The 26,401-nt window shown below is 45.5% G+C and overlaps 12 protein-coding genes across 12 annotated transcripts; 3 read left to right on the forward strand and 9 right to left on the reverse strand. All coding sequences in view use genetic code 12, as the record gives it.

Moving 5' to 3' along the window:
- Positions 1 to 234: 234 nt before the first annotated feature.
- LODBEIA_P18880 (uncharacterized protein) lies at positions 235 to 1,272 on the reverse strand (the record flags this gene model as incomplete). Its single annotated transcript, XM_066971825.1, has 1 exon — positions 235 to 1,272. One exon carries the CDS (start codon positions 1,270 to 1,272, stop codon positions 235 to 237), a length of 1,038 nt encoding a protein of 345 aa, XP_066828826.1.
- A 730-nt stretch (positions 1,273 to 2,002) lies between these two features.
- On the reverse strand, positions 2,003 to 3,061 carry LODBEIA_P18890 (uncharacterized protein; the record flags this gene model as incomplete). Its single annotated transcript, XM_066971826.1, has 1 exon — positions 2,003 to 3,061. One exon carries the CDS (start codon positions 3,059 to 3,061, stop codon positions 2,003 to 2,005), a length of 1,059 nt encoding a protein of 352 aa, XP_066828827.1.
- A 781-nt stretch (positions 3,062 to 3,842) lies between these two features.
- On the reverse strand, positions 3,843 to 4,733 carry LODBEIA_P18900 (uncharacterized protein; the record flags this gene model as incomplete). The annotated part of the gene is made up of 1 exon (XM_066971828.1): positions 3,843 to 4,733. One exon carries the CDS (start codon positions 4,731 to 4,733, stop codon positions 3,843 to 3,845), a length of 891 nt encoding a protein of 296 aa, XP_066828828.1.
- A 391-nt stretch (positions 4,734 to 5,124) lies between these two features.
- LODBEIA_P18910 (uncharacterized protein) lies at positions 5,125 to 6,769 on the reverse strand (the record flags this gene model as incomplete). The annotated part of the gene is made up of 2 exons (XM_066971829.1): positions 5,125 to 6,446; positions 6,742 to 6,769. The coding sequence occupies 2 exons, from the start codon at positions 6,767 to 6,769 to the stop codon at positions 5,125 to 5,127; spliced, it is 1,350 nt and encodes a 449-aa protein (XP_066828829.1).
- Positions 6,770 to 7,234: 465 nt separating this feature from the next.
- LODBEIA_P18920 (uncharacterized protein) lies at positions 7,235 to 10,600 on the reverse strand (the record flags this gene model as incomplete). The annotated part of the gene is made up of 1 exon (XM_066971830.1): positions 7,235 to 10,600. The coding sequence occupies one exon, from the start codon at positions 10,598 to 10,600 to the stop codon at positions 7,235 to 7,237; it is 3,366 nt and encodes a 1,121-aa protein (XP_066828830.1).
- Positions 10,601 to 12,267: 1,667 nt separating this feature from the next.
- LODBEIA_P18930 (uncharacterized protein) lies at positions 12,268 to 13,410 on the forward strand (the record flags this gene model as incomplete). Its single annotated transcript, XM_066971831.1, has 1 exon — positions 12,268 to 13,410. One exon carries the CDS (start codon positions 12,268 to 12,270, stop codon positions 13,408 to 13,410), a length of 1,143 nt encoding a protein of 380 aa, XP_066828831.1.
- Positions 13,411 to 13,719: 309 nt separating this feature from the next.
- Positions 13,720 to 15,072, reverse strand: LODBEIA_P18940 (uncharacterized protein; the record flags this gene model as incomplete). Its single annotated transcript, XM_066971832.1, has 1 exon — positions 13,720 to 15,072. The coding sequence occupies one exon, from the start codon at positions 15,070 to 15,072 to the stop codon at positions 13,720 to 13,722; it is 1,353 nt and encodes a 450-aa protein (XP_066828832.1).
- A 1,302-nt stretch (positions 15,073 to 16,374) lies between these two features.
- LODBEIA_P18950 (uncharacterized protein) lies at positions 16,375 to 17,280 on the reverse strand (the record flags this gene model as incomplete). The annotated part of the gene is made up of 1 exon (XM_066971833.1): positions 16,375 to 17,280. One exon carries the CDS (start codon positions 17,278 to 17,280, stop codon positions 16,375 to 16,377), a length of 906 nt encoding a protein of 301 aa, XP_066828833.1.
- A 3,233-nt stretch (positions 17,281 to 20,513) lies between these two features.
- Positions 20,514 to 21,509, reverse strand: LODBEIA_P18960 (uncharacterized protein; the record flags this gene model as incomplete). Its single annotated transcript, XM_066971834.1, has 1 exon — positions 20,514 to 21,509. One exon carries the CDS (start codon positions 21,507 to 21,509, stop codon positions 20,514 to 20,516), a length of 996 nt encoding a protein of 331 aa, XP_066828834.1.
- Positions 21,510 to 21,644: 135 nt separating this feature from the next.
- LODBEIA_P18970 (uncharacterized protein) lies at positions 21,645 to 23,249 on the reverse strand (the record flags this gene model as incomplete). The annotated part of the gene is made up of 1 exon (XM_066971835.1): positions 21,645 to 23,249. One exon carries the CDS (start codon positions 23,247 to 23,249, stop codon positions 21,645 to 21,647), a length of 1,605 nt encoding a protein of 534 aa, XP_066828835.1.
- Positions 23,250 to 23,692: 443 nt separating this feature from the next.
- LODBEIA_P18980 (uncharacterized protein) lies at positions 23,693 to 24,367 on the forward strand (the record flags this gene model as incomplete). Its single annotated transcript, XM_066971836.1, has 1 exon — positions 23,693 to 24,367. The coding sequence occupies one exon, from the start codon at positions 23,693 to 23,695 to the stop codon at positions 24,365 to 24,367; it is 675 nt and encodes a 224-aa protein (XP_066828836.1).
- Positions 24,368 to 25,358: 991 nt separating this feature from the next.
- Positions 25,359 to 26,378, forward strand: LODBEIA_P18990 (uncharacterized protein; the record flags this gene model as incomplete). Its single annotated transcript, XM_066971837.1, has 1 exon — positions 25,359 to 26,378. One exon carries the CDS (start codon positions 25,359 to 25,361, stop codon positions 26,376 to 26,378), a length of 1,020 nt encoding a protein of 339 aa, XP_066828837.1.
- Positions 26,379 to 26,401: the final 23 nt, after the last annotated feature.

A 26,401-nucleotide genomic window follows, 5' to 3' on the forward strand; every position in this document is an offset into this window, starting at 1 on the left:
TCTCTTTCTCCCATTTGAAAGAATAACATGAATTTTTTACTCAGGAGATTTTGGCTGGGTTTTAATTCGATGGTCCGGATAATACCTTTCCCATACTAAATTTCGACTTTTTTGAGAGCAGACGCGATAAGCGATAGGAGAAGTCGCTGTTGAGGAAAAAAAATTAAACAAAACAGATGATTGTAACTGCTAAATTTCTTCTATTATTCTGTACAATTCTATCAAGAATAAAGTCTAACCAAACAATGTTCCTTCAACTTGCGCGTTATATCTCAATCCCTTGATTGGGTGCTCCTTGAAGATCTTGTCAATGGCAACCAAATCGTCATCGGTCAATTCCACAATACTGCCGAAGTTAGCTTGAACCCGCTGCTTAGTTGAGCCAGAAGGGATAGGCAAAACCCTCGTGACTTGTTCGATTCCTCTAAAGTTCTTTTGGCCTGAAATCTTCAAGATCCAGAAAAGCGCCAAGCTTTCCAAAGTGGTCTTTTTCACATCGTGAGCAAAATCGTATAGGGCCTTCAAGGCAGGGAAATTGTGCTTGAAAATGTCGGGTTGGAACTTGTCCAAATGTGACCTAAAATCATTCACGCCATCAAGAAAGGACTCGGCATTCTCGACTGCGGAATCAGTGAGTATACCTCTGCATAAGGGAGAATAAGCAATTAATGGGATTTGGTGCTTCGAAAGTTCAGCAAGGATCCCAGTATCGATGACTTCTTGTGAGAAAAGGGAAAGTTCAAGTTCAACGCATGAGATCGGGGCCACTTTCAATGCCTTTTGGATGGAGTTTACGCCCACTTCGGATAATGAAATGCCGTCGATGGTGCCGTCGTCGACAAACTCCTTGATGTACGAGATTGTGTCCTCGTAAGGCACTTTGGGGTCGACCCTAGCGGCTTCGTAAATCAAAGTTGGTCGGCCTTCAGCCTTGGGGAAATACGAGGCAACGTTTTTGACCGATTTCGCGATGTACTCCTTGGATCCATCCGGTTGCATCTTGTTGAGATCAAATGCACCTTTAATTGAAATGACCAACTCCTTGTTGAGATTGGGGCTGCTTTGAGCAAGAAACTGTTGAAGTAGCTTCAAGTTCAAGTCGTCAGGTCCATAAAACTCTCCACCGTTCAACAACTTTGTAGCAAATTCCGGGTGCGATGTCACGAAATCGAGTGTTTGAATCGATTGGTCAAACGATGGCGGGGTTGGTTTCCATGTCATGGACATGGTACCGAACCCAAATTTACCTGGAATTTCAACTGGCTTCGACATTTGCTCTCTTATTTTATTTTTTTGTTCTTGAACCGAGTATTTGACAAATTCTTTCTAGTTTGAAAGCTGAGAAATGTTGGTCGATAGGTCTCGGATTATTTATGTTTGGTAGACGAAAAAAAGTGGCTATCAGCTGTGCTGATTTTTCGCTGCATATGCTAGCCTGTTTTTCTCATAATGCTCCCTCTCACTACACCCGATAAGATGTTCATTGCCCGAGTATAGCAATCGTGATGGTTGACTTGAACTGGCAAAATAGACGCTCGCGCAGTGGACGCGGTAGTTGGTCAGCGGGTGAACCCGCACTCCATCGATATCGCCGAACCCGAACATATTGTACATCTATTGAGGAATTCCCGAAAATTATAGCCCCAGCAAAGCACAACACAGCACAGCACAGCACGCCGAACCTTGCTGCCAAAAAGAAAAAGCTACGCTATAGCTTTAACGGGCATAGTGACTTTACTAGTATCGTCTATGCGATCCACCAGCAAGGGTGCGGGAAAAGCTCCACATCCACACGAAGAGCGGGAACTTTTGCCAGCGTCCGCGCGAGAGGAGAGAAATCTCGCTAATTTTACTGTTTCGGGAATAAACTCCGAAGGCTTCAATCCATTCCAAGGACAAAGCCATTAGAGAGTGTAGGAAATGATTTCAAGCAACACGCTTTCTTCAAGATAACCAATGTATCCTGATATATCTCTATACACACGCTGTCTACTTTGTTTGTCTATGCGAATAGGGTTTTCTCCAACATCTTGTTATACCGCAACCCTTTAATTGGGTGCTCGCTCAAGATCTGGTCAACGATATCCAAGTCTTCATCAGTCAACTCCACAATGCTGCTGAAGTTTGACTCTAGTTTCTGCTTAGTTGAAGCAGAGGGAATGGGAACAATCTTGGTAACGTCTCCAATGCCCTTGAAACTCTCATGCTGGGAGAGCTTGAGAAGCCACGAGAGTGCAAGGCCTTGCAAACTCGTTCCCTTGACTTCGTGCGCATAATTGTAAAGCTGCCTCAACGCCACGAGGTTATGTTTGAAATTGTCCGGTTTGAACTTGTCCAAGTTGTTTCTAACGTCGCTCTTGTTGTTTTTGATACTATCTAAAAACCGATCGGGCTTCTCAACTGCAAAATCGCTCAATAGTCCTCGACCCATGGGCGAGTATGCAATCAATGGGATCTGCTTCTGCGAAAGCTCAGCGAGGATACCGTTGTGTATAACGTCCTGAGCTATCAATGACAACTCAAGCTCGACGCATGACACAGGGGCAACTTGCGTCGCCTTCTGGATGGAGTTTATGCCAACTTCCGAAAGTGAAATTCCATCAATTGTGCCCTCGTCGACGTGATCCTGGATATAGGCAATGGACTCCTCGTAGGGCACTTTGCGATCTACTCTCGTCAACTCGAAAAGAATCTTGGGTCTTCCTTCTTTTTGCGGGAAGACGGAAGCAATTCGCTCGATGGACTTGGCGATGCCTTCCTTGGATCCGAGAGGAGCATAACTCTTGAAATCCAAGCCACCCTTGAGTGAAAGCACGAGTTGCTGATTCAAGTCGGGTTTGTTTCTATCGACGAAATCCTTGAGCAATCTCAAATTGGCACTTCTATCATCCTTGGGGCCGTAAAAATCGGCGCCGTTGATGAACCTCACGTTGACATCTGGGTCGTTGACTGCGTAGTTGAGGACTTCGATCGATTGTTTTGTTTGTGGTGGGTTGGGCTTGTATGTGAGGGACATGGTGCCGAGGCCCAATTTGCCGCTAATCTTGACTGCTTTGGACATTGTTTCCGTGTAGTTGCGTTGATTGAAAGTCAAGACAAGAAAAAAAAAAAATCAAGTCATTGCGGAGGAGAAGTTGATTTAAATATATCGATAATTGAGGCCGAGGAGAAACGTCAGAACATGGGGGGTTTCTCTATAAATGCTTTGTATTAGCTGCGAAGAGCAAGGTTGCTGCTAATGCCGCATTTTACTTTTTTTTTTTTTTTTGCAGCCAACTCTGGCGTCTGTTTTATGTGATTGTAGTACGTCATAGAAATATCCATGTGAAGTCAACACGAAAGTCACATCGTCATGAAATGATCCCCAAAGGGACAATTTCGTGAATCGCATTTAAAGGTTTTGCAATTCTTTGCATTGGCAAGATACGGGGCGAAAGTTTGTTATCTTTTCTTGTTTTTTTTTTTTTTTTTTTTGAACGGAAACTCTTTGGATAAAGTTTGCATCAATTTGGTACAGTTGGAGACTAGTCCGTCGACTGAGAAATGGGACGTTTGCTTGGTGAATTTCGCTCATTCTCGAGTGATTACCTTAGACGGTGCTGTAGATAATACACATAACGATGCCATGAGTCCCGTGTGCAGCTTGAAATGTCAGTGAAAATTGACACTTCTTGGTCGCCACTGTCAACGTCAAAGCAACTACATCTTGAATCAAGAGCGAGGTAGACAGTTGTTTCTGTCTCCCTGGTCTCACTCAAGCCACAGACAACAACAACATGTACTTTTTTAAAAATCTATAAGGACGTTCCAAAAAAACAAGAAAAAAAAAAAGAAAGATTCGTCTAGAAACAGAAAATGTTTTCCTTCTTCCACCCCATTTCCTGAGTTATGGCAAACAAGGACCGTTTCATCTCAGGAGGACCACAAATGAACAACATGTTATCGTCACTAATCTGCGGCGCATACTGCTCAATCATCTCCCTAGTGACGTACCCTTTACTCCCAGTCCAACTCGGTTCAGGGTGAGTCACGGTATAATGAACATCAAAGTTTGGATACTTGGCGGCGATTTCGTCAATCTCGTTCTTGAGCAAGATATCACGCTCGGTTTCATTCCCGTAAATCAACTTCAACTTGGTGTCGTCTTCAAGATCGGTGATGACGCGAGTAATCACTTGCAAAATTGGAGTTATGCCCGTGCCGCCGGCAATCAATCCAATCTCCTTGGCCATGCCGGGGCTGTAGTTGAGCGTACCCACTGTTCCGCGGAACTTGACAGTCTGGCCAACTTGAACTTGGGCAAGCCTACGAGTAACTTTGCCTCTTTCGTAATGCTTCACCAAAATGTCGAAAAACCCAGCATCAAATTGGTTGGAGATGGGCGAATAGAACCGGATTTCATCTTTGCCGTCGACGATAAAGCAGCAAGCCAAGTGGTGTCCCGTGGGGATATCCAAGATTTCGTCTTCTCGATTGAGTTTGAAACGGTATATGGACGTCATTGGCGCAATCAATGTCTTGTCCATGAGTTCAAAGTCTCTCCATATGTTCTTATCTATAGACGACCGACGTTTCATGGCCTCGTAGTACCTAAATGAAAAAACTATGGCGATGAACGCGATGGAATAGGGCATGTACGACCAACTGAATATCCATGTCCCAAATAGGATTAGGGCTATGGGGATATAGATCCCATGCAAGGGCTGGTCTAGTAACTTCCTCTTGTCCTCCATAACTTCTTTCCGGCTGCTCTGAAGTGGGCGTCAGAAGTGGCTGTCTGTAGTCGAATATAAGTAAACTTTGTTGATTTGACCGATGGTGAAGAGGGAGGAGGATCGGCCAGAAAACGAAAAAAAAAGGAAATCACGTGGTGCTTCTTGAAAGGAAAAAATACCTCGTTCCAAATCGGAAACTTCACGAATCAAACAGACGTGGCTGATAAATGGCCAACCGGGGACAACCTCCAAAGACAACTCAGTTCAAATCAAAACAAAGACAACACAAGACAATAAATTTTCAACCTAAAGAAGCAAAGAACAAACAAAAAATGGGGAGGCGGGGTGGGGGTGGTATATAAAGAGATGGGCTATTTAATAGCAAGCTGTAAGCTAATGACGAATGCAACTAGTACTCTTCTTCCTCTTCTGGGAACGAGTCGGTTCCAACTTCAACATAATCTCTTTCCAAAGCAGCCAAATCTTCTCTAGCTTCAGTAAACTCGCCTTCCTCCATACCTTCTCCCACGTACCAGTGAACAAACGCTCTCTTTGAATACATCAAGTCGAATTTTCTATCGATTCTTCTCCATGCTTCGGCAATGGCCGTTGTGTTCGAGAGCATGCAAACGGCTCTTGATGCGCTTGCCAACTCGCTTCCTTCAATGGCCGTTGGTGGCTGGTAGCAAATACCAATCTTGAAACCAGTAGGACACCAATCAACCAATTGCACCGTCTTCTTTGACTTTACAAGAGCAACTGCGTTTTGAACGTCTCTTGTGACAACGTCACCACGGTACAACAAACACGTGGCCATATATTTACCCTGTCTTGGGTCGCATTTAACCATTTGATTACCTGGTTCAAAACACGATTGGGTGATTTCCAAAACCGAATTGGCCTCGTGGTTAGCTCTCGTTTTGGAGAAAACTGGTGCATAACTAACCAATGGGAAGTGGATTCTTGGGTATGGCACCAAGTTAGTCTGGAACTCGTTCAAATCAACATTCAATGAACCATCGAATCTCAAAGATGCCGTTACAGATGAGACAACCTGGGCAATCAAGTTGTTCAAGGAACTAAAGTTTGGTCTGGCAATGTCCAAGTTTCTTCTGCACATGTCGTAAATGGCCTCGTTGTCCACCATGAATGTACAATCGGCGTGTTCCAAGGTGGTATGGGTGGTCAAGACGGTGTTGTAAGGCTCAACAACCGAGGTGGACACTTGTGGAGCAGGGTAAACAGCAAATTCCAACTTGGACTTCTTACCATAGTCCATCGACAAGTGCTCGAGCAACGACGAGCCCAACCCGGAGCCAGTACCACCGCCCAAGGAGTGGGTAAACAAAAAACCTTGCAAACCATCGCACTGGTCACTCATTCTTCTAATTCTGTCTAAAACATCATCCAAGATTTCTCTACCAACAGTATAGTGGCCTCTAGCATAGTTGTTTGCTGCGTCTTCTTTACCAGCAATCAACTGCTCAGGGTGGAACAAGTCCTTGTAGACACCAGTTCTAACTTCGTCAATGACATTGGGTTCCAAGTCAACATACAAAGCACGAGGAACGTATTTGCCCGAACCGGTCTCGCTGAAAAAGGTGCTGAACCCTTCTTCTCCTCCCTTGGGTCTAGTGAGCCCTTCTTGTAAATACCCGTCGGGTCTTATGCCGTGCTCTTGAGAGTACAACTCCCAACATGCATTCCCGATTTGACAACCAGCTTGCCCAACTATGATATGCTGTTAGTAATCGACCCCAAACTTTTTTTTTCTGTTTTTTTTTTTTTGGGAAGAGTACTGGGAAAGTAAACCCCAGGGTTTTTTTGCATTTTCGAAAACGATCACGGTGATGGTGCATAGCAAAGTAATCTAGGGTTAATTCTGCCCCGTGGCAGCCAGTATAGACGACGAAATACGCGTAGATGGCATGGCGTGGGTCACCGTTTCCTCTTGAAACGGTTGCCCCTGCTCTCTCCCTCTCCCTTGGGTGTACGCGTGAATCACACAGATTCAAGTTAAACATACCATTAATACTGATAACTTCTCTCATCATACGACTAGACTGTGACTTTGACTAACGTGAAATGTGGATGCTCTCAATCGATTGCAGTCGGTACAGTTTTGACAACAGATTTGCCAGGAAAAGAGACAGCGTGTGTGTGGTGTATTTTGTTCTCCTTCAATATTTCTCCCGTGAGCGTTTGATCTTGGTTTGTTTACATTTTTATTTTTTTCTGTATGTGCACTGAGGGAGGGAAAAAAGTTACATAAGCGGTTAATGTAATGATTATACCCTTTTCCATATAGACAACAAGGACGAAGACGAGAGAAGAAACCTCCATTCTGCTTCTGCTGGCTGATAGAAAAAGGCAAGCAGGTTGGTTAGTTACATCTACAGGTTTGGCAGAGTTGTGTAAACATTTCCTTTCAACGTCAACTGCCCATGTCTTCATTTTTTTTTAAGAAAAATTCAAGATCATGAGATATTTATCCGCGAATCTTCACCCAGCCCCCAGTCTTAATAGTTGAACCCCAAATAGTACTTTGCGTGCTCAACCAAGCCGTGTGGTTCGCGTTTGATACCCAACTCCTTCTCAATCTCCTCGCCTGCGTCTTTGAAGATCTCGCCAATCGATTTATCCCACTTGGTGCTCTTATATCCAGAAAACAACTTTTCTTGCACTTCGGCCAATTTCAACAACTCTTTCCTGTTTAATCCGCTCAACCATTGGTAACTGTATCCAAACGACCTCAAATATGCCTTGAGATCGGCATTGGAATAGGTCTTGATTATGCTATCCCATTTCTCAGCAACCTTCTCGCCAACCCCCTCGGTTGCTTCGTAGATCTTGTTGTTGAATAAACCCAAGTGGTAAAGGGATTCACGGTAAATGTTGTAGAGCCAATCCTTCACTTTGGGAGAGTACTTGATGTAGGATTTGTGAGATTGGTCCACGGCTTCATTGTATATCTTGCTTCCTTCTTCCTTGGCAGTAGTGACAAACTCGCCGGCTTTTTCGCTGGCAACCTGGTGGAACTCAACAGCTTTTTCACCAGCTACTTTCTTGTACTCTTCAAACTTGACGCCTGCATTCTTTTTAGCAACTTCATATTGCTTTGCTGCTTCTTCAGCAAGTTCGTTCAATTTTTCGCCCGCCATGGCCTTGTGCTCTTCGTATTTCTTGCCGGCAATCTTGGAGTATTCGTCATACTTCTTTTGAGCCTCAGCGGAAGCAATCTCGTATTGCTTTTTGGCTTCTTCAGACAATTCGTTCGCTTTCACCGAGGCCTCCTTTGAGAAATCGTTAAACTTGTCAGTGGCTTGTTCTCCAACACTAGCTGCAAATGCAGCGGCAGCTGACGTGTACTCGTCATACTTTTTAGATGCGTCCTTAGCGGCAACTTCATAATGCTTACCAGCTTCCTTGTACAATTGGTCAGCTTTCAAACTGGCATCAGTTGTCCATTCGTTGAATTTCTCAGCAGCCAACTTGGTGTACTCGTCGTACTTTTGATTAGCAATCTTGGCAGCTGCTTCATACTTCTTGGCGGCATCTTCAGAGGCAAGATCAACTTTGTTGCGAGTAGCTTTGGAAAACTCGGCCCACTGTTTTTCAGCGTCTTTGGTGGCCTCGTTGTACTTTTTGCTGGCCAACTTGGTGTACTCCTCATACCTCTTGTTGGCTTCTGCAGCAGCCAATTCATACCCCTTGGCAAAATCACTCGAAACCCCATCAGCGGTGCCCTTGGCCGACTTCTTAAACTCCTCAAACTTTTTGCTTGCATCAGCAGCAGCCAACTCGTACTTTTTACCAGCCTCTGTAGTCAACTCATCCAATTTGCTGTTGAAAAGTCTTGAATACTCGTCGTACTTCTTCTGGGCCTCTGCGGCTGCCTTTTCGTATTGCTTACCTGCAGCGTCGGAAACCCCGTCCGATTTGGAATTGAACAACTTGACAAACTGCTCGTATTTGTATTCGGCATCCTTGGCTGCTTCTTCGTATTTCTTACCGGCATTGGTGGAAACGTCATCCAAGGCGTCACTGGCTCTGCTGGTGTACTCGCTAAATACTGAGCTGGACTTGTCTGAAAGCTCCTTGTACTTTGCAAACAAGTCACCCTGGGCACTTCCCACATTCTTCAACACCGTTTGTCCACCCTTTTGAGCTTGCTGCTGCGAATCCTTTATCCAACCTTGGGCGTCCTTTTGCTTATCTCCAATCCAACTGTCGGCCTCCTTCTTGGTTTTGAAAACAGTGTCTTGAATCACTTTCCAATCCTTGACCAATTTGGCAACAAGCGACTTGACAAAGCTCTCGCTGGCCAATCGGGCGTCAATAATCAAGTGCGAGATGTTGCTTTGGCCATCGGCAATTTCATCGTAAAACTGGGAGGCATACTGGTAACTGGCCCTTTGGATGTCCTGCAACGCTTCCTCGACCGAGTACTTGTCCTTTGTCAACTGCTCCCTTGCTGTTTCAGTTGCCTTTTTAAAGTACTCGTCAACCAACTTGAACGCCTGCTTGATCTGGCTGTCAGAGTAACTCTTGTATTCAGGAACGTTTCTGCTCAAGTAGTGTTTGTAGTCTTCCAACTCGGGAGTGTAGAATCTAATCTGCGACTCAAGATTGTCGCTTCCCGAGCCGACTTTGTTGAACTGGTCCAAAAACGCCGTGATAAAATCTTTTCTTGTTCCATCAATGCTCTTGCCTTGCTCCTTCAACCAGTGCTTGATGGAGTTTGTCGAAAAGTCTTGGTCAACAACGTATGCATCGGCCTCAACATGGATAGGGTCGGCTCTGTGCTCCTTGACCAAATCCACCAATTGCTGTCTGGTGGTGAAAATCGAGTAGGGCACCTTGCGCACATTTAAGAATTCACGCAACTTGTCTTTTGACCAGTTGTCAATGCCAACAAAAAAGGTGTCATTGATCAAATTCTTGGTACGCTTGCTTGTTTCGCCAGTAACAGTGTCGTCGCCACCCTTGTTCAACCATGGCTGCACCTTCTTCTCCGAATGCTTTAACCAGGTCTGGATATCCTCCAACACATACTTTTTGTTCTCCTTGGCGAGATCAATCAATTTTTCCTTATCCAAATCGGCAACATACGTCTCGGGGCTTTCGTTGATGAAACCGTGCAAGTACAACCATTCGCGTAATTGGGAGTAAGACCAAGTTTCGAAAAACGAATCCTTGACCTGTCCAACCTTGTCAAAGATGGACTTGTCAAAAAGATCCAACGAGTCCAACAATGCATCCTTGGTGTCGGAGATTTCATTGGTTGCCTTGTAATTAAACTCCTTCACCTTGTCAATGAGTTGATCTCTAGTGGATTTCTTGTTGTAAGGGATGTCATATTTCGACAACCACTTGGACAAGTCGTCGTCTGACCAGGAGTCGTATAACCAGCTGCCAGGGTAGTAGCTCGAGCCCTTGTTCTTCTTGGCCAACTTGTCAAAGCTATTCTTGACTGTTTTCAACAAGTCGCTCTTCTTGTCCTTGTCGCTAAACTTGATGCCATTGTGCTTCAAAAACTTTTTCAACGAGTCCAAGTCCCAGCTCTCGAAAAACCAGTCCTTGATCGAAGTGGGCTTCTTGTCGGTGCCAAACAAGTAGCTGAAACTCAAGTAGTCTTCCAAGTTGGTTCTCTTTGGTTGCAATTGCTTGTCCAACTCCGTCTTTAACTTCTTGTATCCATTTTCCAATTTTTTCGCCTCGTTGTTGGTGACTTCAATCAATTTCGAGTTGTCCCAAGACGAGTCTTGCTTGACTTTGCAATCGTTCAAGAATTGCTTCAAATCGTTGTTGCTCCATTGATCAAACCCGTAGTTGTTGGCCTGCACCAATTGGATGAATACGAGTGCTAACCAAGCCAATCTCATGATGCGGATGACTGTTGCTGTGGAAGATAGTGGTGAAAGGTTGGTTAAACTCTACCTTTATTCAAATAATTTGTGGATTCCAATTGTTCGGGCCTCGCGATTGGAGCAAACACCGAAGCAATTCGAAACTATTTATAATCCATGTGATTTGTTACCGTGAACATCGCCTATTTAGGGGGGAGTGGGGTGTGTGTGGGAAAGGAAGGGGAGTAGGAAAGCAGCAGCAGCAGCATCATTACATGATTTAGCAAAGTAGCAACCCTAAATAATTTCTACCCAACCCACAGTTTTAAAACCTTTTTTTTTTACCTTATGCAAACTCAGAGTTGCTGAAAAGCGATCGGGGATCAAGGACCGGATGGTAATTAACCGATTGGTGAGTGTGTTAAGAACGAGCTTGAATGTCGTTGTTTTCTGCTCTTTTCTATGATGAATTGGTGAATTGGCTCGGCAGAGGCAGGGGTAGTGGATACACATCCCTGAAAATAAAGCTGTGGGGGGCAAGCGCGGGGAGGGAAGAAAAAAAAAAAATTGTTCCGCAACAGGCGTGACTTTCACGTGACTCACAGCAAACTAACTTCACCTTTTGAATGAATTGGGGGTTGGGAAATGCAAATTGAAATTGGATCCATAAAGTTGCACAGTTTACCATCCCAACAATTGACAAAGACTGAGCTTAATCGACTTTACATGAATCGTGTGGGGTTAGTTGGACAGCTGTCTTACCAAAAAAAAAAAAAACAAGATACTAGAAACAAAGAGAAGACAATTACGAGCCGATGGTACCAAAGTTAAACCGCTTTTTTTGCTTCAACCGACAAGAGAAAACGTAAAAGTGGCCCAGTTCCCATCTCCGCGGATCTAACACGGAGACGAGTTTTCAGCAAGCTTGACTCGCTTGAGAATTATGGTTTTTCCGCAAGAGATGAGAGCGTATCATAAAACTCTTGGGCCTTCCCCAAATAATCACCAATTTGCCACACGCTTCGGTGCGTTTGTGTTACGACCCCACTAAAATTCCAGCTTTTGCACCCAAAAACGAAAAATAAAAAAAAAAAAAAATCAAACTATGACAAGCTGAATCTTTGGCGAGATGGTGACGGCAAATAAGATTCATCTCTCAAGAACACTCTTGGCGAAGAGGAAAACGAAGAACAAGAAGAAGAAGCAGAACTTAGAAGAAAATAAAAAAAAAAGAAAAGAAGTAATTGAGGAACCCGATCATCCGTCTCATGAATGATGAACGCCTATTGATGTCTGACCACGAGATCTACTTTCAACTACGATTAACTGAGGATAAATGGTTTCGACAAGTAAGTTACGGGCATTTCCAAGAGCCAGATGTAAGGGAATTGAATAATTTGCGAAGCCTCATTTTCGATGAGCAAATGAGAAGATACCATGAAAAAACCGGTTCGTTTCATAAACAACTTGATGAGAAGGTTGAGAAGAAGCGCGAGGGGCGCAAGGGCTCAGGGAGACTACGACGGTGGCGAAAAGGCAAAGCTCATCCCAAGTCACGGTCACGGTCAAGATCAAGATCATCGTCAACATCCTCACTCTCTTCATCGAGTCGAGGGAATCAGCAAAAGTCGTCATTTTGGAGTTTTTTCCACTTGGGCAAAGGTCGCATTCAATGGTCTGAGAAACGGTGGGAAAAGAGAAAGATGGTCACGGGCCAGACTGATTGTCAATGGAAGCTCTCGGCAACGCAGCCCGTAGTGGTGATTGACGAGTCCAAGTCTCTTCTGGCCTTTTTAGATTCATGTCCTAGCCCGCAGTTGATGGAGCCTATGAAGGTTGACGAAGAACCAAAAGAGATTCGTGGCACTTTTGTGGAGGAGCTACGACTTCCTGAACGCGACGTGGACCCAGGCTCGGCGCTCATCAAGAGCAATTCCGAGTGCGTCCCGTTTAGCCCCATGCCCGAAATGAATATGATCTTGAGCATAAAGGATATAAGGGAGAGGATCCTGCAGTTGGCGTTGGTGAAGGCCAGCAGGCAATTGACCCTTCTCAACCAGCCAATCAATAGCGAGGATGATAGTTTTTACGAAGACGACGAGAGAGTACTTAGAAAGCAAGGGGATGAGGAAGCAGAAGACGATTATGACGACGACGACGACGACGACGAAAAGCCGGAGAAAAATTGTGGCAGAGGCGGTGGTTTTGGTGACGGTGATGGCTGCATTCATCAGACTTTTGAGTTGGCCAGGATCCGCGAAGAGCTAGCGTCACTCAAACCGCGGTCTTTCTCATTGAGCATCCGTGATTTCAGGTTCCAGCCCGCTAAGCTCTCGTTGGGGTGGCTCCAGCTAAGTGGATGGGAACTGATTGACAATGGTACGCGACGAACGGTAAAATTTCTCCTTATTTGTCGCAAAATCAAGCACGGTATAGCTGCATGGACGCGCAAGATTGCAGCCAAATTCAGCTCCGACAAACTGGAAAAGAAGGGCAAGAAACTGAAGAAACAGAAGAAGGCTGAAAATAACGGTAGTGGTGGTGCTGCTGCTAGTGCTGGTGCTTTTTTCCCCAAGAAGGAACGAAGCAGCGCTACGCTCAGACCGAGAAAGTCGACAACGAGTCGACGCAGACGGAAAAGAAGAGACTCAATGTCGAGAAGGAAAAGGCAAGCAGCAATGTATGATCGCAAAGGCTGCTTGCGTCGTCGCCGGACTTGGGTCAATGACTTTCGCCCCGCGCGACCCAAGTCCAAGAGCAAAAAACGCCAGAGCTCGGATGAGTTCCTCAAGGCCCATCGCACGTATTTGACCCACGAACTATTGAGATTTCAAAACATTGCATAAGAGGCAAGTAAAGCGTACAGTGTGAGATAATTCAAGTTGTTTTTAATTTTTAATTTTTCAATCTTTTAATCTTTCAGTGTTTTTTTTTTTTACTTTTCTTTTCTTTTCGTTGTTGCTGTTGTATATATCTTTCCCCTATCCCATCTATCATCATCTTCAATCACCATCACCATCGATGGGTCGGATCTATCTATCTAAGTGTAGGTGTAAAACAAAAACACAATTGTTGCATGTTTCAAGTATGTAGCAAAAAAAAAAAAAAAACATGAAAAAAAAAAGCTGTCAAAGACTTTTTTCCCTGATCTTTATTTACTCCTTGATTGAATATTTTCTTCTAAACTTGTCGTCGATTTCTTCCAAATAGTAAGTGCCGCTGGCCAAGTTTTCAATCGAGCCCGATGGTTTGAAATCTTTCTGCAAATGGGCTTTTTCTCTCAATTCTATGGCGGCCACGTATTGCTCTGGCGATTCGATTTTTCTCCCGTTGCCCAATTTAAAGTCAAAGTCCAACACTTTGGTGATGTCGCTTATGTCTGAAACCACCGTGACAGACAACAACGTTGAAGCCAAACCGGACCCGTATGAAAATACACCAAGTCTCTTTTTCTGCAAATCCTTGGAGCCCACGTAGTAGAGCAAGGAGGCCAACGAGACCCACGCCGAGGCCGTGTACATGTTACCTGTGTTTGTGGGCACTCTCAAGGCGGGATCGACTCTCTTCTTGGTCTCGGCCTTGGCCAAGGTGACAAAGGTTTTCTCCAAGAGCTTGTCGGTTAAGGAGGCGTCGTACGAAAGTTCATCAATGGCTTTTCTTGTTTCCGAGTCAATGAGTTTTTCAAATGCCTCGGGGTTGCTCTTGTAGTCATTGTACAACAATCGAGCGTAACTTTTAGCGACCAATTTGCAAGTGGGGACGTGGAATGCATTGTAGTCAAAGTGGTCATACAAGCCAACGGTTTTGTTCTTGTCTCCCGTGTATTTCTTGGAGTAGTTCTGGTAGCAGTGGTCGACTGCCTTGACGTAACAGCTCAACGAGAAATGGCCATCGACCACGGGGTACTCGCTGGTGAAATCGGGCTTGTAAAAGTCGTATGCGTGTTCCATGAACGAGCCTCTGATGGAGTCAAACACAATGGGCGCATCGGGACCAATCAACATGGCGATGGCGCCCACCCCACCGGTTGGTCGAGCGGCACCTTTATCGTAAATGGCAATGTCACCAGCAACAACAATAGCGTCTCTGCCGTCCCAACTCGAGCTTTCAATCCAGTTGATGGCGTTAATGACCGAGGAGGTACCACCGTAGCAAGCATTCACAGTGTCGATCCCCTCGATGTCGTTGTTGTCGCCAAACAACTGCATCAAGACCGACTTAACCGACTTGGACTTGTCAAGTAAAGTCTCGGTGCCTACTTCCAACCTGCCGATTTTCTCCGTGTCAATATTGTAGTGCTTGATCAACTTCGATACTACCGTCAAAGAAATGGAGTAGATGTCCTCTCTGTCGTTGACAAAGGCCATGTTCGTCTGGCCCAAGCCAATGGTGTACTTCCCTTGCGGAATACCGTCAAACTTCTCCAACTCTGCCTGGTTGACAGCCTGGCCGGGAATGTAGACTTCGATTCCCTTGATACCAATGTTTTGAGGTGATTTCGTCATCATGTAGAATACAAAACTGGACTACTTGTTAAACAAAAAAAAGAAGGAAAGAATGTGGCGGGGATGAAGAAAGCGTCTCCTTGGTGAAAATATATTTCCAAAAAAAAGAAATCGCCTCAAGCTGTTACAAATTGAGCTCTGTTTTATTTTTCTCTTTTGCAGTGGCAAGTGGAATAAATAAGTGAACAAGGGTAGAATTGACAACTCTAGTAGGATATACCCTCTTGTATAGGTTCTGGTGTTGTTTATCTGTAGTTTACTAGCAAATGAAGTGTGATGAGAAAAAGACTGGTCTGTTTGGTTAGTATTTATCAGCCTGTTAAACCTGTAGCTTTCTCGAGGTTTCAGAAAAGGCTGGCGAGAAAAAAAAAGAAAAAAACAACAGAGAGGGAAAAAAAAAAGAAAGACAGCCACTCGAACCAAGCAGCCAAACGACCAGATGGACGATGGATCAATTGGGGCAGCACCAGGCCCAAAAAATATTTGTGAAAGGACAGACAATAGATAGGTGAAAATTTTTTGCAGTTTGACCTGGCACAATGCAAGGGTGGTATTAGAAGAAAAGAAGAGCACGGCAAGATAATAATATCGACAAATGAAAGGCCAACATCAACATGAACACCAACAACCACCGCTACAACAGCCACCACAACCACTACAGCAACAACCTGTCTCGCCCGACTGTAAAAAAAATCACGTGTGTCTCCATACAACGTCGTCGTTTAAACAATAAAAAAGGAACTGCACGGTTAAATGCAAAAAAAGATTGCAGATGCAACACGCGTGGTGGGCACAGTGGGTCTCTTCACCAGCACCTGTCGATTACGGCGGACGGTTATCGTGGGGGAATTGGGCGTGGTGCATGTGGTGGCAGCAGCAGCAGCAGCAGCGAGACGGTGCCAATTGCCGTGGAGCAAAATTATATCAACCAGTGACGTCCAACAGAACGCACGTGACACGCACGCAGACTCTCTTTTTCTATACGACGCGGGTTCTCGCGTGTAAGGTAAGGTAAGGTAAGGCACGGCCCGCAGTGGAGAGAGTGAGGCAAAAGTGTCAAATAGCTCGTTTAAGTGTCGCGTCTTAATTTCGCCAATCTCACATAGCAGCGTGCACGTGATAATCGCGTGCATGTGTCGACTAGGACCCCCAATTTTTTCTGACACAGGACATGGAGGAACATGCCATACCTAACAAACTGCGCTTCAAAAATGGGCTGGCCACTGTAAAGCAGAGCTCAACTTGCACTCTGTTTTTTTTTTCCCACTTTTTTGTATTCTTTGATTATTACCGTCACACTCAATGCTATCGCTTTAGTTTTTTCTCCGCGAGCACCAGCGGTAACACTGTATCGTGTCTGTGCTCCCACATTTGCACATTCACCTGGAGGCGGTCCTTGAACAATTTGGTGGTGTTTGCAGGGTAAAAATTGCAGTCGCGCCAGTCGTAGCCCTGTTGGATTTTCGTCCAATCAAGCCAAAGGGTCACCTGGAACCGCTCCTCGAGCAAGTCTAGTGACGTGCCCAAAGAGTCCACGAGTTCTTGATTTCGCACAGAGTCGTTGGTGGTGATTTCGATGCGAGGGTAATTCTCGATTATGTGCGCGACAATTTCGTAAACTTCAATGATGTACCGGTGTGCTTCGAGCACTCGTTTGCCAAAAGTGTGCAGGTCAAAGAAACATCGTTCTTTGAGTTTGTCGGCAATGAGCCGATTCAAGTGGCAGCCTCTCTCTCTAACCGGTGTATCATGAGCCATCCTTTTTTGAAACTCGTAGAAACTGGCGAATTTCAGGCGCACGGTGTCAATCTCGAGGCACTTGATGATGATCCCCGGTCGGAAATAGTCAATATCCTCCCCGTCGGCAAACCGGCGGTCCACCAAGGCAAAACTTTTGAGCTTGCTCAACCGCAGGTGGTATTTCAGGCTCAACACGTTGGCAATCTCGGCGCTGATGACATCGTACTCCTCGGGTACCACCCGCTCCATTTCCTCAAAATACAAGCTGGAAGTCACGCTGAAAAGACTCAAAAGCCGTAAGATCAACTTGACAAGGGTCTTGTTCAAGATGCAAGAGTTGGGCACGTAGCGTTTGTCGAATTCAGCGAGCGACGCCCTGCCTTGCTTGATTGCAAATGTCCAATCTTCACGAAGGATCTCCTCTAGATATGTCCAGCCTTCCGTGATGGGAAGGTTTATCATGCCGACCATCAACAGTTTGAGTCCTGTTAGTGTCGTTGTTATCGGTGTTGTTAATAGTGTTGTTCTCGTCGTTTTTGCCTTTCGCTTCCATCACCACCTCCCTTTCTCCCTCCTCCTCCTCCTTCTTCCTCTTGGTTAAATTGTGGGGACCAGTCTGTAGTTATACCTATTGTCTAAGCGCGCACACCAACGGTTGTAAACGTAACCCTGCAAGATTCAAAATTAAGCGCACTTAACAGACAAGAAGGACGGGGTCACGGTTGCACAGGGTAGCTCTTGGCCGGTAAGCCACCTCGTGGCAGCTTCCATCTCTGAACACTCAAGTCCTTTTTGTTTGGCTCGGTGGATCGGTGACAAAGATAGCAACAAAAACGAAAATAGAAGAAAACAATTCAAATGCTCTACACCCCACGCCTTACTCGCCATTATGGCGAGTGATTCGGGAAGCCTTGCCCTTTGGCAAAAAAAAAAAAAAAAGAAGCAAATGTGCGTGGTAGTTGTAATGGCTGATGCAGAATTTTGTTTCACGGAGTTGCCACTGCATAAAACATTTGAAGCGATAGAACAAAGAGAAGGCGGATGCAAACGCTGTTTTGAAGGTGGGTTTTTTGAAATAAGGCCGACTTCAGCAATGGGCGTCTTGCTGAAGAAGATGTTCTGGCAAACTCTATAGATATACCTCCTTCACAACCGCGATAAGGTTAGCACCATCTTGTGAATAATTTCACTATGCCTAAGCAAGTTTTATCGAGGGTTGGTCTGTTCATTTCCATGAGAGAGAGGAATCAATGTAGTTTTTTTTTTTTCTTTTCCGAGACGCGGTCCGAGAATTCGTCACGCCGTGCTTCTCCAAGCGAGTTGATCTTATTGGTGTTATTGCCATTACTACTCCATCGTCTCATTGGCGCATGAACAATAGCGGTGCACCTTTGTGGTTGCAGCGTGCAAACATTAGCAAGAGATGAATGAGGAGAACTTCCGGCCACTATTGCAACTGATTTTGCTCCCGGTGTAGGGGAAAGTCGATGCTGAAACTGACAGAAGGCTGCATCGTCATGGCTCAGTAGAGAAACTTGCGCTTTCTTTCGAAAATAATGCAACAAAGGAGCAAAAAGAAAGAAAATTCGTAATCTCCTTACTTAGCCGACCTCATTCGTCAGCATGACATAGGCGACATTTCAGCTTTCCGAGTCTCCAACGGGAAACCCCCCCCTCCCTGGCCCTGGTCGTTTGGCTTGTGAACCCAAATAATCATTGTAGAGAAGATTTGCATCGAACTTGGGGAATTGCTACCCCACCAAGTGGTCATGCTGTGGGTCAATGGGTGCTCTATTGTCTAAACAGACCCAGGTTGTCTTTTCTTTTTTTTTTTTGGCTGATTTGTTGCTAGTCTCTTACACGGTTTTTCCATCTAAAACTCTTGGTTGTCATTGGACGGCGGTTTCTTCCATGTCGTGATGTCTTGTTACTCAAGTCAACTTGATTCGCTACCACTTGTGTTTGACTGTATGCCCATATTGTCTGGTGTATTTTGGAAGGACGCGCTATTGACTCCAGCGGTGGCAGAGGCAGATTGGATCTAGGTCTACGCAAGTACACTTTTCAAACCAAAGCATTAAGTATTAAATCTATCAACTTTTATATCAAACAAATCTATAAGAAACCCACCCACAAATAAAAAATTTTGAACGTTTTAAAACGTAAAACCACCCAAACAAAATCAGAACCAAAACCACATCACATCACAGCGCCTCCATTATTGTCTATGTTTAAAATTTTTTCTTCCCACAAAAAAATGACTTATTTCCTCACTGCGAAACCAAAGATTTCACCCAAGAATGAGCCTTCGAATTTGCTCTCGAATTTCTGAGCACCAGCTTTGATTTCAGCCATGATTTGGGCTTCTTTTTCAGCACCGGTTAATCTAGCAGTTGGGACCATTGTTGCAAAAAAATTATTTGTCAGTGAATTTCAAGTTCGATTGACAATTCTTTATTCAAATCAATTGAATAGTGATGATGAAGAAGAAGATGATGTTGACGGATTGGAATTGGATTCGAGCGAAAAGTGGAGTTTCATCAATATATATACAATTTGGAACTAAACCAACAAGTTGGAAAAAAAAATTTTTCTTTGGCAAAACTGGTTTCGGGCGTGTGGAAAAAGTCTAGTTTTGTGTCCGATATTACATAAACAATACGCCATATGTTACGTAATTTTGCCATATCTTGCGCGGCAAGATGGAAGTAGTCTGCTTGAGGCAATTAGCAACAACAACTCGACTTCCCCGCCTCCGCCCCGCCGACAGAGCAAAAAAAGACACGACCCCAGCAAGGTTTGACACCACCCTCATCGTCATCATCGTCATCGTCACAAGACCCTCGAGCAAACGGCCTGTGCCGGCAAACTATCACGTGTCATAGCCGATAATACTTATTTCTCGGACGACTCAAAAAGCAACCTCTTCCACCTGAAGCCAGGAGAATATTGCTATACAACAACTCGACCCGCGGTCCTTTCCTTTCCTCTATCCCTTCCCCTCGTCAGACTCGTTCGGAAAAAGGTTCCCCCCCCCTCCCGCCCCCGCTTCCCACTCCAAGAGCTGAATGCAATAGTGCGGCAGCTAGTCACGTGCCCACAAAAATGCCGCGGTATTTTACGTGCGCACTTTCGGATCTGGGGAGCAGAACGCATCTCTCTCTCTGTCTTGCTGGCAGCAGCGACTACGGCAGCGGAACGGGCCGGTTTTAACATCACGTGATAAGCACGCGCGCAGCAGTGCTGCCAAATGTTCAAAGTGGTCAGGAATATGTGTGGTTAATCACACGAGGACAAGTGGAGGAACGGCAGAAATCAAGATAAATACGTGGGGGATGAGATGTGTCTCACTTCCTTTGGGAATCGTAGACCTAAATAAAAGAAACAACGCGGAGGAGGAAGGGAGGTCAAGTTAGCAAACGAGTCCCCCCCCCCCATTAACTAGTATGTACATAAGTTGCTACTATCCTAGTAAGACAAGACTTGGAGATGGCGACTCTTCGCACGCCGCGGGGTTAATCCTCCACGGCCAGCTTTGAAACCACTCAAATCAGTTCCCTCGCAATTGGATGACAATGAAATATGGAGTATACATACGTCGGCCTTTTTTGGCGATTCCAGATCCCCCAAAAGAAAACAGCTCTTGATTCATCGGCCATGACCGTAACCTCACTTTTGCTCGCCATTAACTGACTTCGCACCAATCAGACATACAATTCGGAAAAATTGGAACCGCCCTCGTATGGCACCTGCAACCAATTTCGGTCGTCATACTCGGCAGTGCCCTCGATGGCATGGAAAGCATAGGCGAACCTTGATTTTTTCAGCTTATTGTTTTCACTCTTGTGCAACACGGAGTTGTTGATCAAGATCAACGAGCCCGCTTTGCAGGGAACGGTAACATAATCCTGCTCCGTTTCCTCAATTGGTTGCTCGGGGGCCACTTCTTCAAACTCGCATCCACCACCGTCATTCATCGCTGTACTTCTAACAAATCTTTTCGTCACTGGGTATTTCTTATGCGTACCGGGCAAGTACTTCAAGCACCCATTTTCCTCACTGCAATCCTCTAAAGCAAACCAGAACCCAAGCGCAGTCTGGCGCGGCTTGGTGAATAGAAACGTGGCGTCGGTGTGCGGGGGCACTGCGTTATTCCTCGTGAGTTTTTGGCCAGCAACAGGTTGTTTAAAGATGCACATGCTCTGTAGCACTTTCGGCTCGATGTAGCTCAAATCGCGTGCAATCTGCTGCACTTTGGCGTCGAATGTGATTTCTTTAAATGCCTCGTCGTGAATGTGCAACCCGTGGCCAACCTTGTTAATTGCTCTCGCTAATGGAACAACTAGTTCTCCAGCTTCGTCAAATGCATCGGTGTCAAAGAAGAAGGAGACCCGATCTGCACTTTCAAAGAAATATTTGTCTCCTATATGGTCTTTATCGGCTGTTTTAAAGGTTGTCTTTGGATGGGTCGACAAGTCGCATTGCGAGAGGAGATCGCGTGACCTTTGAAGGAGCAGCTGCGTTTGTTCGGCAGTTAAAAAGTCAGGGATGCAGAGCATCCCTTCTCTGTCAAATGTTTCTAGTTGCTCCGGGGTTAAATACGGCGCCATGGTGAGTCGCTGTGGTCGTTTCGGTGGTTGTGGTTGTGGCTGTTGGTGGCTGCTCACAGATTTGGCCTTATCTTGAGGATTGCCAAACATTGCAAAACATTCCATTTTCGCATTTAAAAAGGAGGTTTATTCCTCGTGGCAGCGTCTCGTGCTTCCGTCGGAGGGGTTCCGACAGGGACTTGTGATTATAGCATCTACACATCCATGCTTTTTGCAAAGAGCATTCTATCTACGGAATCTTTTTAATTCCCAATATCGAAGTGGAGGATAGGCAATGCCAGCGAAGCCAAACGCTAAAAACATACCAATATCACCGCCATATTGGCCAATCTTGTCAGCCAAGGGACCCCTATAATACACCTGGTTCATCCCTACCACCGCACCAGCAACACCGCAACAGAACGCCAAGCACGCCGCGAGGCCCAAGGTCCTACCTCTAGGACGATTCCAGTTGTTCCAATTGTACATGGTGTAAAAAGGAGTAGTTGTATTATCATCACAGTCAAACTCCTTCTCGTGCAACCGTTTCACTTTTACCGATGACCTGAAAATCAAGTTCTCTTCAAGCAACAAGGCAATATACATCGAGATCCAGTAGCCCAACATGGGCAAAAAGTTACCTAAGATGGTCAGGAAATGTTCGCGGCCAAGAAGCGAAAGAATAATGTAGATTGCCGTCACCACCAACGCCCAGATCCACCTCGGCACAAAGACGAGGTGCTGGTCAATGAGCTGAAACTCAAAAGCCATCGAGTAAGTGTTCATGATGTTATTGCAAATCAAGGAAAGGAACAACAACACAGTCACAAACTTGCCAAACGTGCCCCATGAGGAAAAAGTCTCCATGATAAGCCCACCCGTTCCGAGATTGTTGTACGCGTCGTTCCAGGGCTTGTATGAGAGGGCGATGGTGCCGCAAATGGTTCCTGCAACTGCAACAAAGGTCGTTGGTATGGCGATACCGAGAAACGTTATGAAAAAGACCTTCGTCGAGGAAGTGTTTTCTGGAAACAAGATGTAGTAGTCCGAGGCGCCGCTGCCCCACGTTGCAGTAACCGAATAGCCAACCGTGAAGAACGAGATCCAGTTGCCAGCCCTATCCAGATATGCAATGTCCATATCCTTGATCATCTGGTTCGCGTCACCGAGATGGCCAGTTTTCTTGCATACAACAACATAGAATAGAATGGTGGCCACTAAGATGGGCACCGAAAGGATCGTTTGGAACTTGAGCAAGACGCGGATACCGAAAACAGCAACCACCAAACTGATGACGGCAATGACCACTATCCCCACCGCCAAGCTGATGGAGCCGTTGATGGCCCGCAAGATTTCTCCGCCCAACACGCAATTCACCACTGACCACCCGATCCCTCCAACAAGCACAATCAAACTAACCACTTTAACTCCCCACTGGCCAAATAAGAAACGCGCCTGGCACATTTGTCTCAACCCGCTCTTGGGTCCAAGCATCGAGCAATAGGCCGGCACTAAACACCCAATAATCATCGATATCAAGCCGCTGATCAACGAGTCGCGAAGCGATAAACTGTACACCAACGTTGGGAGGAAAAACGACGACATGGAAGTGAGCCCGCCGCATGCGGCCCACCAAAGACCAATCACTTGCAAAGTTTGGATGTAGGGCGACGTTGACATGGCGATCTCGTCTCGTTCCGCGGGTGAGACCCTCTCAATTCCTCTCGTCTCGATCCCGAATGAGTCCAATCGGTAAATCCATTTGATGTAGCGTGGGACACTTGGTGTTACTATTTCGTTGGACTCGCATTCAATCTCTTTGCATGATGATACCGGAGTGGACAGCTTCATCTTGGTTCTTTTAATTCTTTCGATTCTTTTCTTTAGCTTTTTTTTAGTTTTGCGGATTGATGTTGTGAGTGGTCAAATGCAATCTAGAGGGCTTGCGCGGGGGCACTGCGGGAGAAGAAGGAGATCAATGAGGAAATTTTCATCAGGGTGAACATCGTGTTCTTCGTCTTCTTGGTATTGTTCTTGAATCGGTAGGTGCATAAATTGGCTGCAGCCTCATAAGCGCATAAGAATATATTTTTCTTCCTCAAACCAACACTTCGCAAAAAAAAAAAAGAAAACTAGGGTCGGCGGCTATTCCCCAGCTCTCCGTTCCCCCAGCTTCACGTTTTCCTAGTCCCCCCCCCCTTTCCGGCTGGAAAATATACTCGCTGATCCGACTATCAGCGCTCGACAAACCTACCAAAAAAGCTAAAGTCAATTGCTACAACTTTGAAGGAGTCATGAGCTGGCTTGTTAAGGATTCAGAAACAGGCTTTGCAAAATCAATCAGTCACCCGCTCACCACCGAGCTTTGCCAGGGAGACCTTGCCGATTATGTGTTGTACACCTACTTGGTTCAGGATTTGAAATTCTTTGAGTTTGGCTTGAACGTGCTTGGCAAGACGCTAGCGCTATGCGACGATTCCACCGCTTCGATCAGACTAGCTAAACAGATTGGGTTCTTAGCCCATGACGAAAATACTTATTTTCGGGATACGTTGGCAGAGTTGGAAACAGCGGCGGATCTTGCGCAGGTGGCAAAGTTGAAGCAGGATAACAGTATCACGCTTGCCGAGGTTCAGGGGTATATCGACTACTTGAAGTACATGACTTTTGAATGCGACTCGTACGTTGAACTCATCACTTTTTGCTACGCGATGGAAAAAGTTTATCTTGGATGGGTGGAATATAATAGGGACAAGGGGCAGATTGCAACGGGCCTCGCTGCGAAGTTCCAGAATTGGATCGACTTGCACAGTGGTGATCATTTTGTTGAATGGGTGGATTTCCTCTGCAAGGAAGTGGAGAGAACCACCACCACGCCGGAGGCAAGGGAAGTCAGCAAACGGGTCTTTGACAAGGCTGTTGCTTTGGAAATTGACTTTTTCGAAAGTTGCTACAACTATAGAGGTTAATGAAAAATGAAAATTTGAAAAATGGAAAATGGGAGTAAGCTTGGTGTAGAGGATTCAAACTGGTTTGAAAGAGCTTTCAAGGAGAAAAGACCGGGTGAAACCGTGCACAATAGAAATGCAAATCCTGTCTCACCATGATCAAACTCTCTGTCTCACATCTGCTCTTTGCCGTAAATACCTTCAAGGCACCCCTTGCTCCTTTTCAGTTATTCGCTTAAATGGGCGGACCCCACAAGTACTCTCTGAACTGTTTTTTTTTTCATTTTTTTTACGGGAACCAGCTGTGTGTCATCAAGGGATGGGAAAAAAGCGTAATTTCAATTGAATAGCTCGGGAGTCAGCCTATTGATATGCGATAAAACTAGCGCTGCTTGTTTATTGGTTAAATGAGGCTTACCTGAAATATTCTTTTATCAGTGCTTTCTTTATTGAGCCAAAAAAGGCAGGGGGGGAAGGTAGGGTTGACTCAATGAGGGTGCGTGCTTGCGTTAAGCCACTACACTGTTGCGCTGCCAAAGGGTCAAAACAAGGGTTCAACTTTTCTCCAAGTCATCAGTCTGTCATGGCGTCTGTTTGGCTAGCACTATAATGGTTAGGCGCTTATCAGTTCTGCAGTGAGGATCCTCCTCACTCTTTGCGCTCGAGTCTATCTCTTCTCCCTGTAACAAGATGCACTTGCTCGTTTCGGAAATAGCACTCCTTTTTTGTGACTGGGAAATTTTTGCAGCCATGGAATCGCATAAATTTCCAAACCCCCTTCCCCCTTCAACCCCCTTCCCCAGCCCCCTTTTTTTATGTTCGTTTTCAGCAACAAGAGTGCTTCTAATCTCACACCCGAATCGATAAGGATATGTTCCTTCCTCCCTTTCCCGACACACTCAAGTATAAATTTGCAGCTGAAATGCTGTCATGAATCTCCCAGAAAAAAAAACAGGAAGCACAGTTGTAGGCCAGCATTTCATAGACACGCCGCTTTCACCATTTTAAAAAAATGACTACAAACAAAATCACATTCTTGTTGAACTGGGAAGCTGCTCCTTATCACATCCCCATCTTTCTCGCTCAAACCAAGGGCTACTTCAAAGACGAAGGTATCGACATTGCTATTCTCGAACCTTCCAACCCTTCCGATGTCACTGAGTTGATTGGCTCAGGCCAGGTCTCGATGGGACTCAAGGCAATGGTTCACACTTTGGCTGCCAAGGCACGCGGATTCCCCGTGACTTCAGTAGGAACTTTATTAGATGAGCCATTCACTGGGATTTGCTACTTGGAATCCTCGGGTATCACGCAGGATTTCCATTCTTTAAAGGGCAAGAGGATTGGCTACGTTGGCGAGTTTGGCAAGATCCAAGTTGACGAGTTGACGAAATATTACGGCATGTCACCCGAGGACTACACTACGGTGCGCTGTGGGATGAACGTGGCCAAATATATCTTGGAAGGCACGATTGATTGCGGGGTTGGCATTGAGTGTATCCAAATGGTTGAGTTGGAGGAGGCGTTGAAAAAGCAAGGCAAAGACCCCAACCAAGCCAAGATGATGCGTATTGACACTTTGGCTCAGTTGACGTGTTGCTGCTTCTGCCTGATTCTCTACATCGTCAACGACGCCTTTTTGAAGGAAAACGGAGCAAAAGTTGAAAAGTTTTTAAGTGCAGTTAAACGGGCCACGTCGTACATGTTGCAGAACCCGCACCAAGCGTGGCAGGAATACGGCAATTTCAAGCCTCAAATGGAGACCGAATTGAATAGGAAAAAATTTGAGAGATGCTTTGCCTACTTTTCGGACTCGTTGTATAACGTGCCTCGTGACTGGGAAAAAGTTACCAATTACGGCAAGAGGTTGGAGATCTTGCCGCCAGATTATGAGCCAAACTATTCCAATGCCTACTTGACTTGGGACGAGCCAAAGGAAGTCGAGGATCCTTTGAAGGCGCAGCAGTTGATGGCTAAGCATCAAGAGGAGTGCAAAGCATGTGGTGGCTATCGTAGATTGGCATTGGCTTGAGTGTTTTCAACTCCAGCTTGACC

Source organism: Lodderomyces beijingensis (genome assembly GCF_963989305.1).
Source record: "Lodderomyces beijingensis strain CBS 14171 genome assembly, chromosome: 2".
Lineage (NCBI taxonomy): Eukaryota > Fungi > Ascomycota > Pichiomycetes > Serinales > Debaryomycetaceae > Lodderomyces > Lodderomyces beijingensis.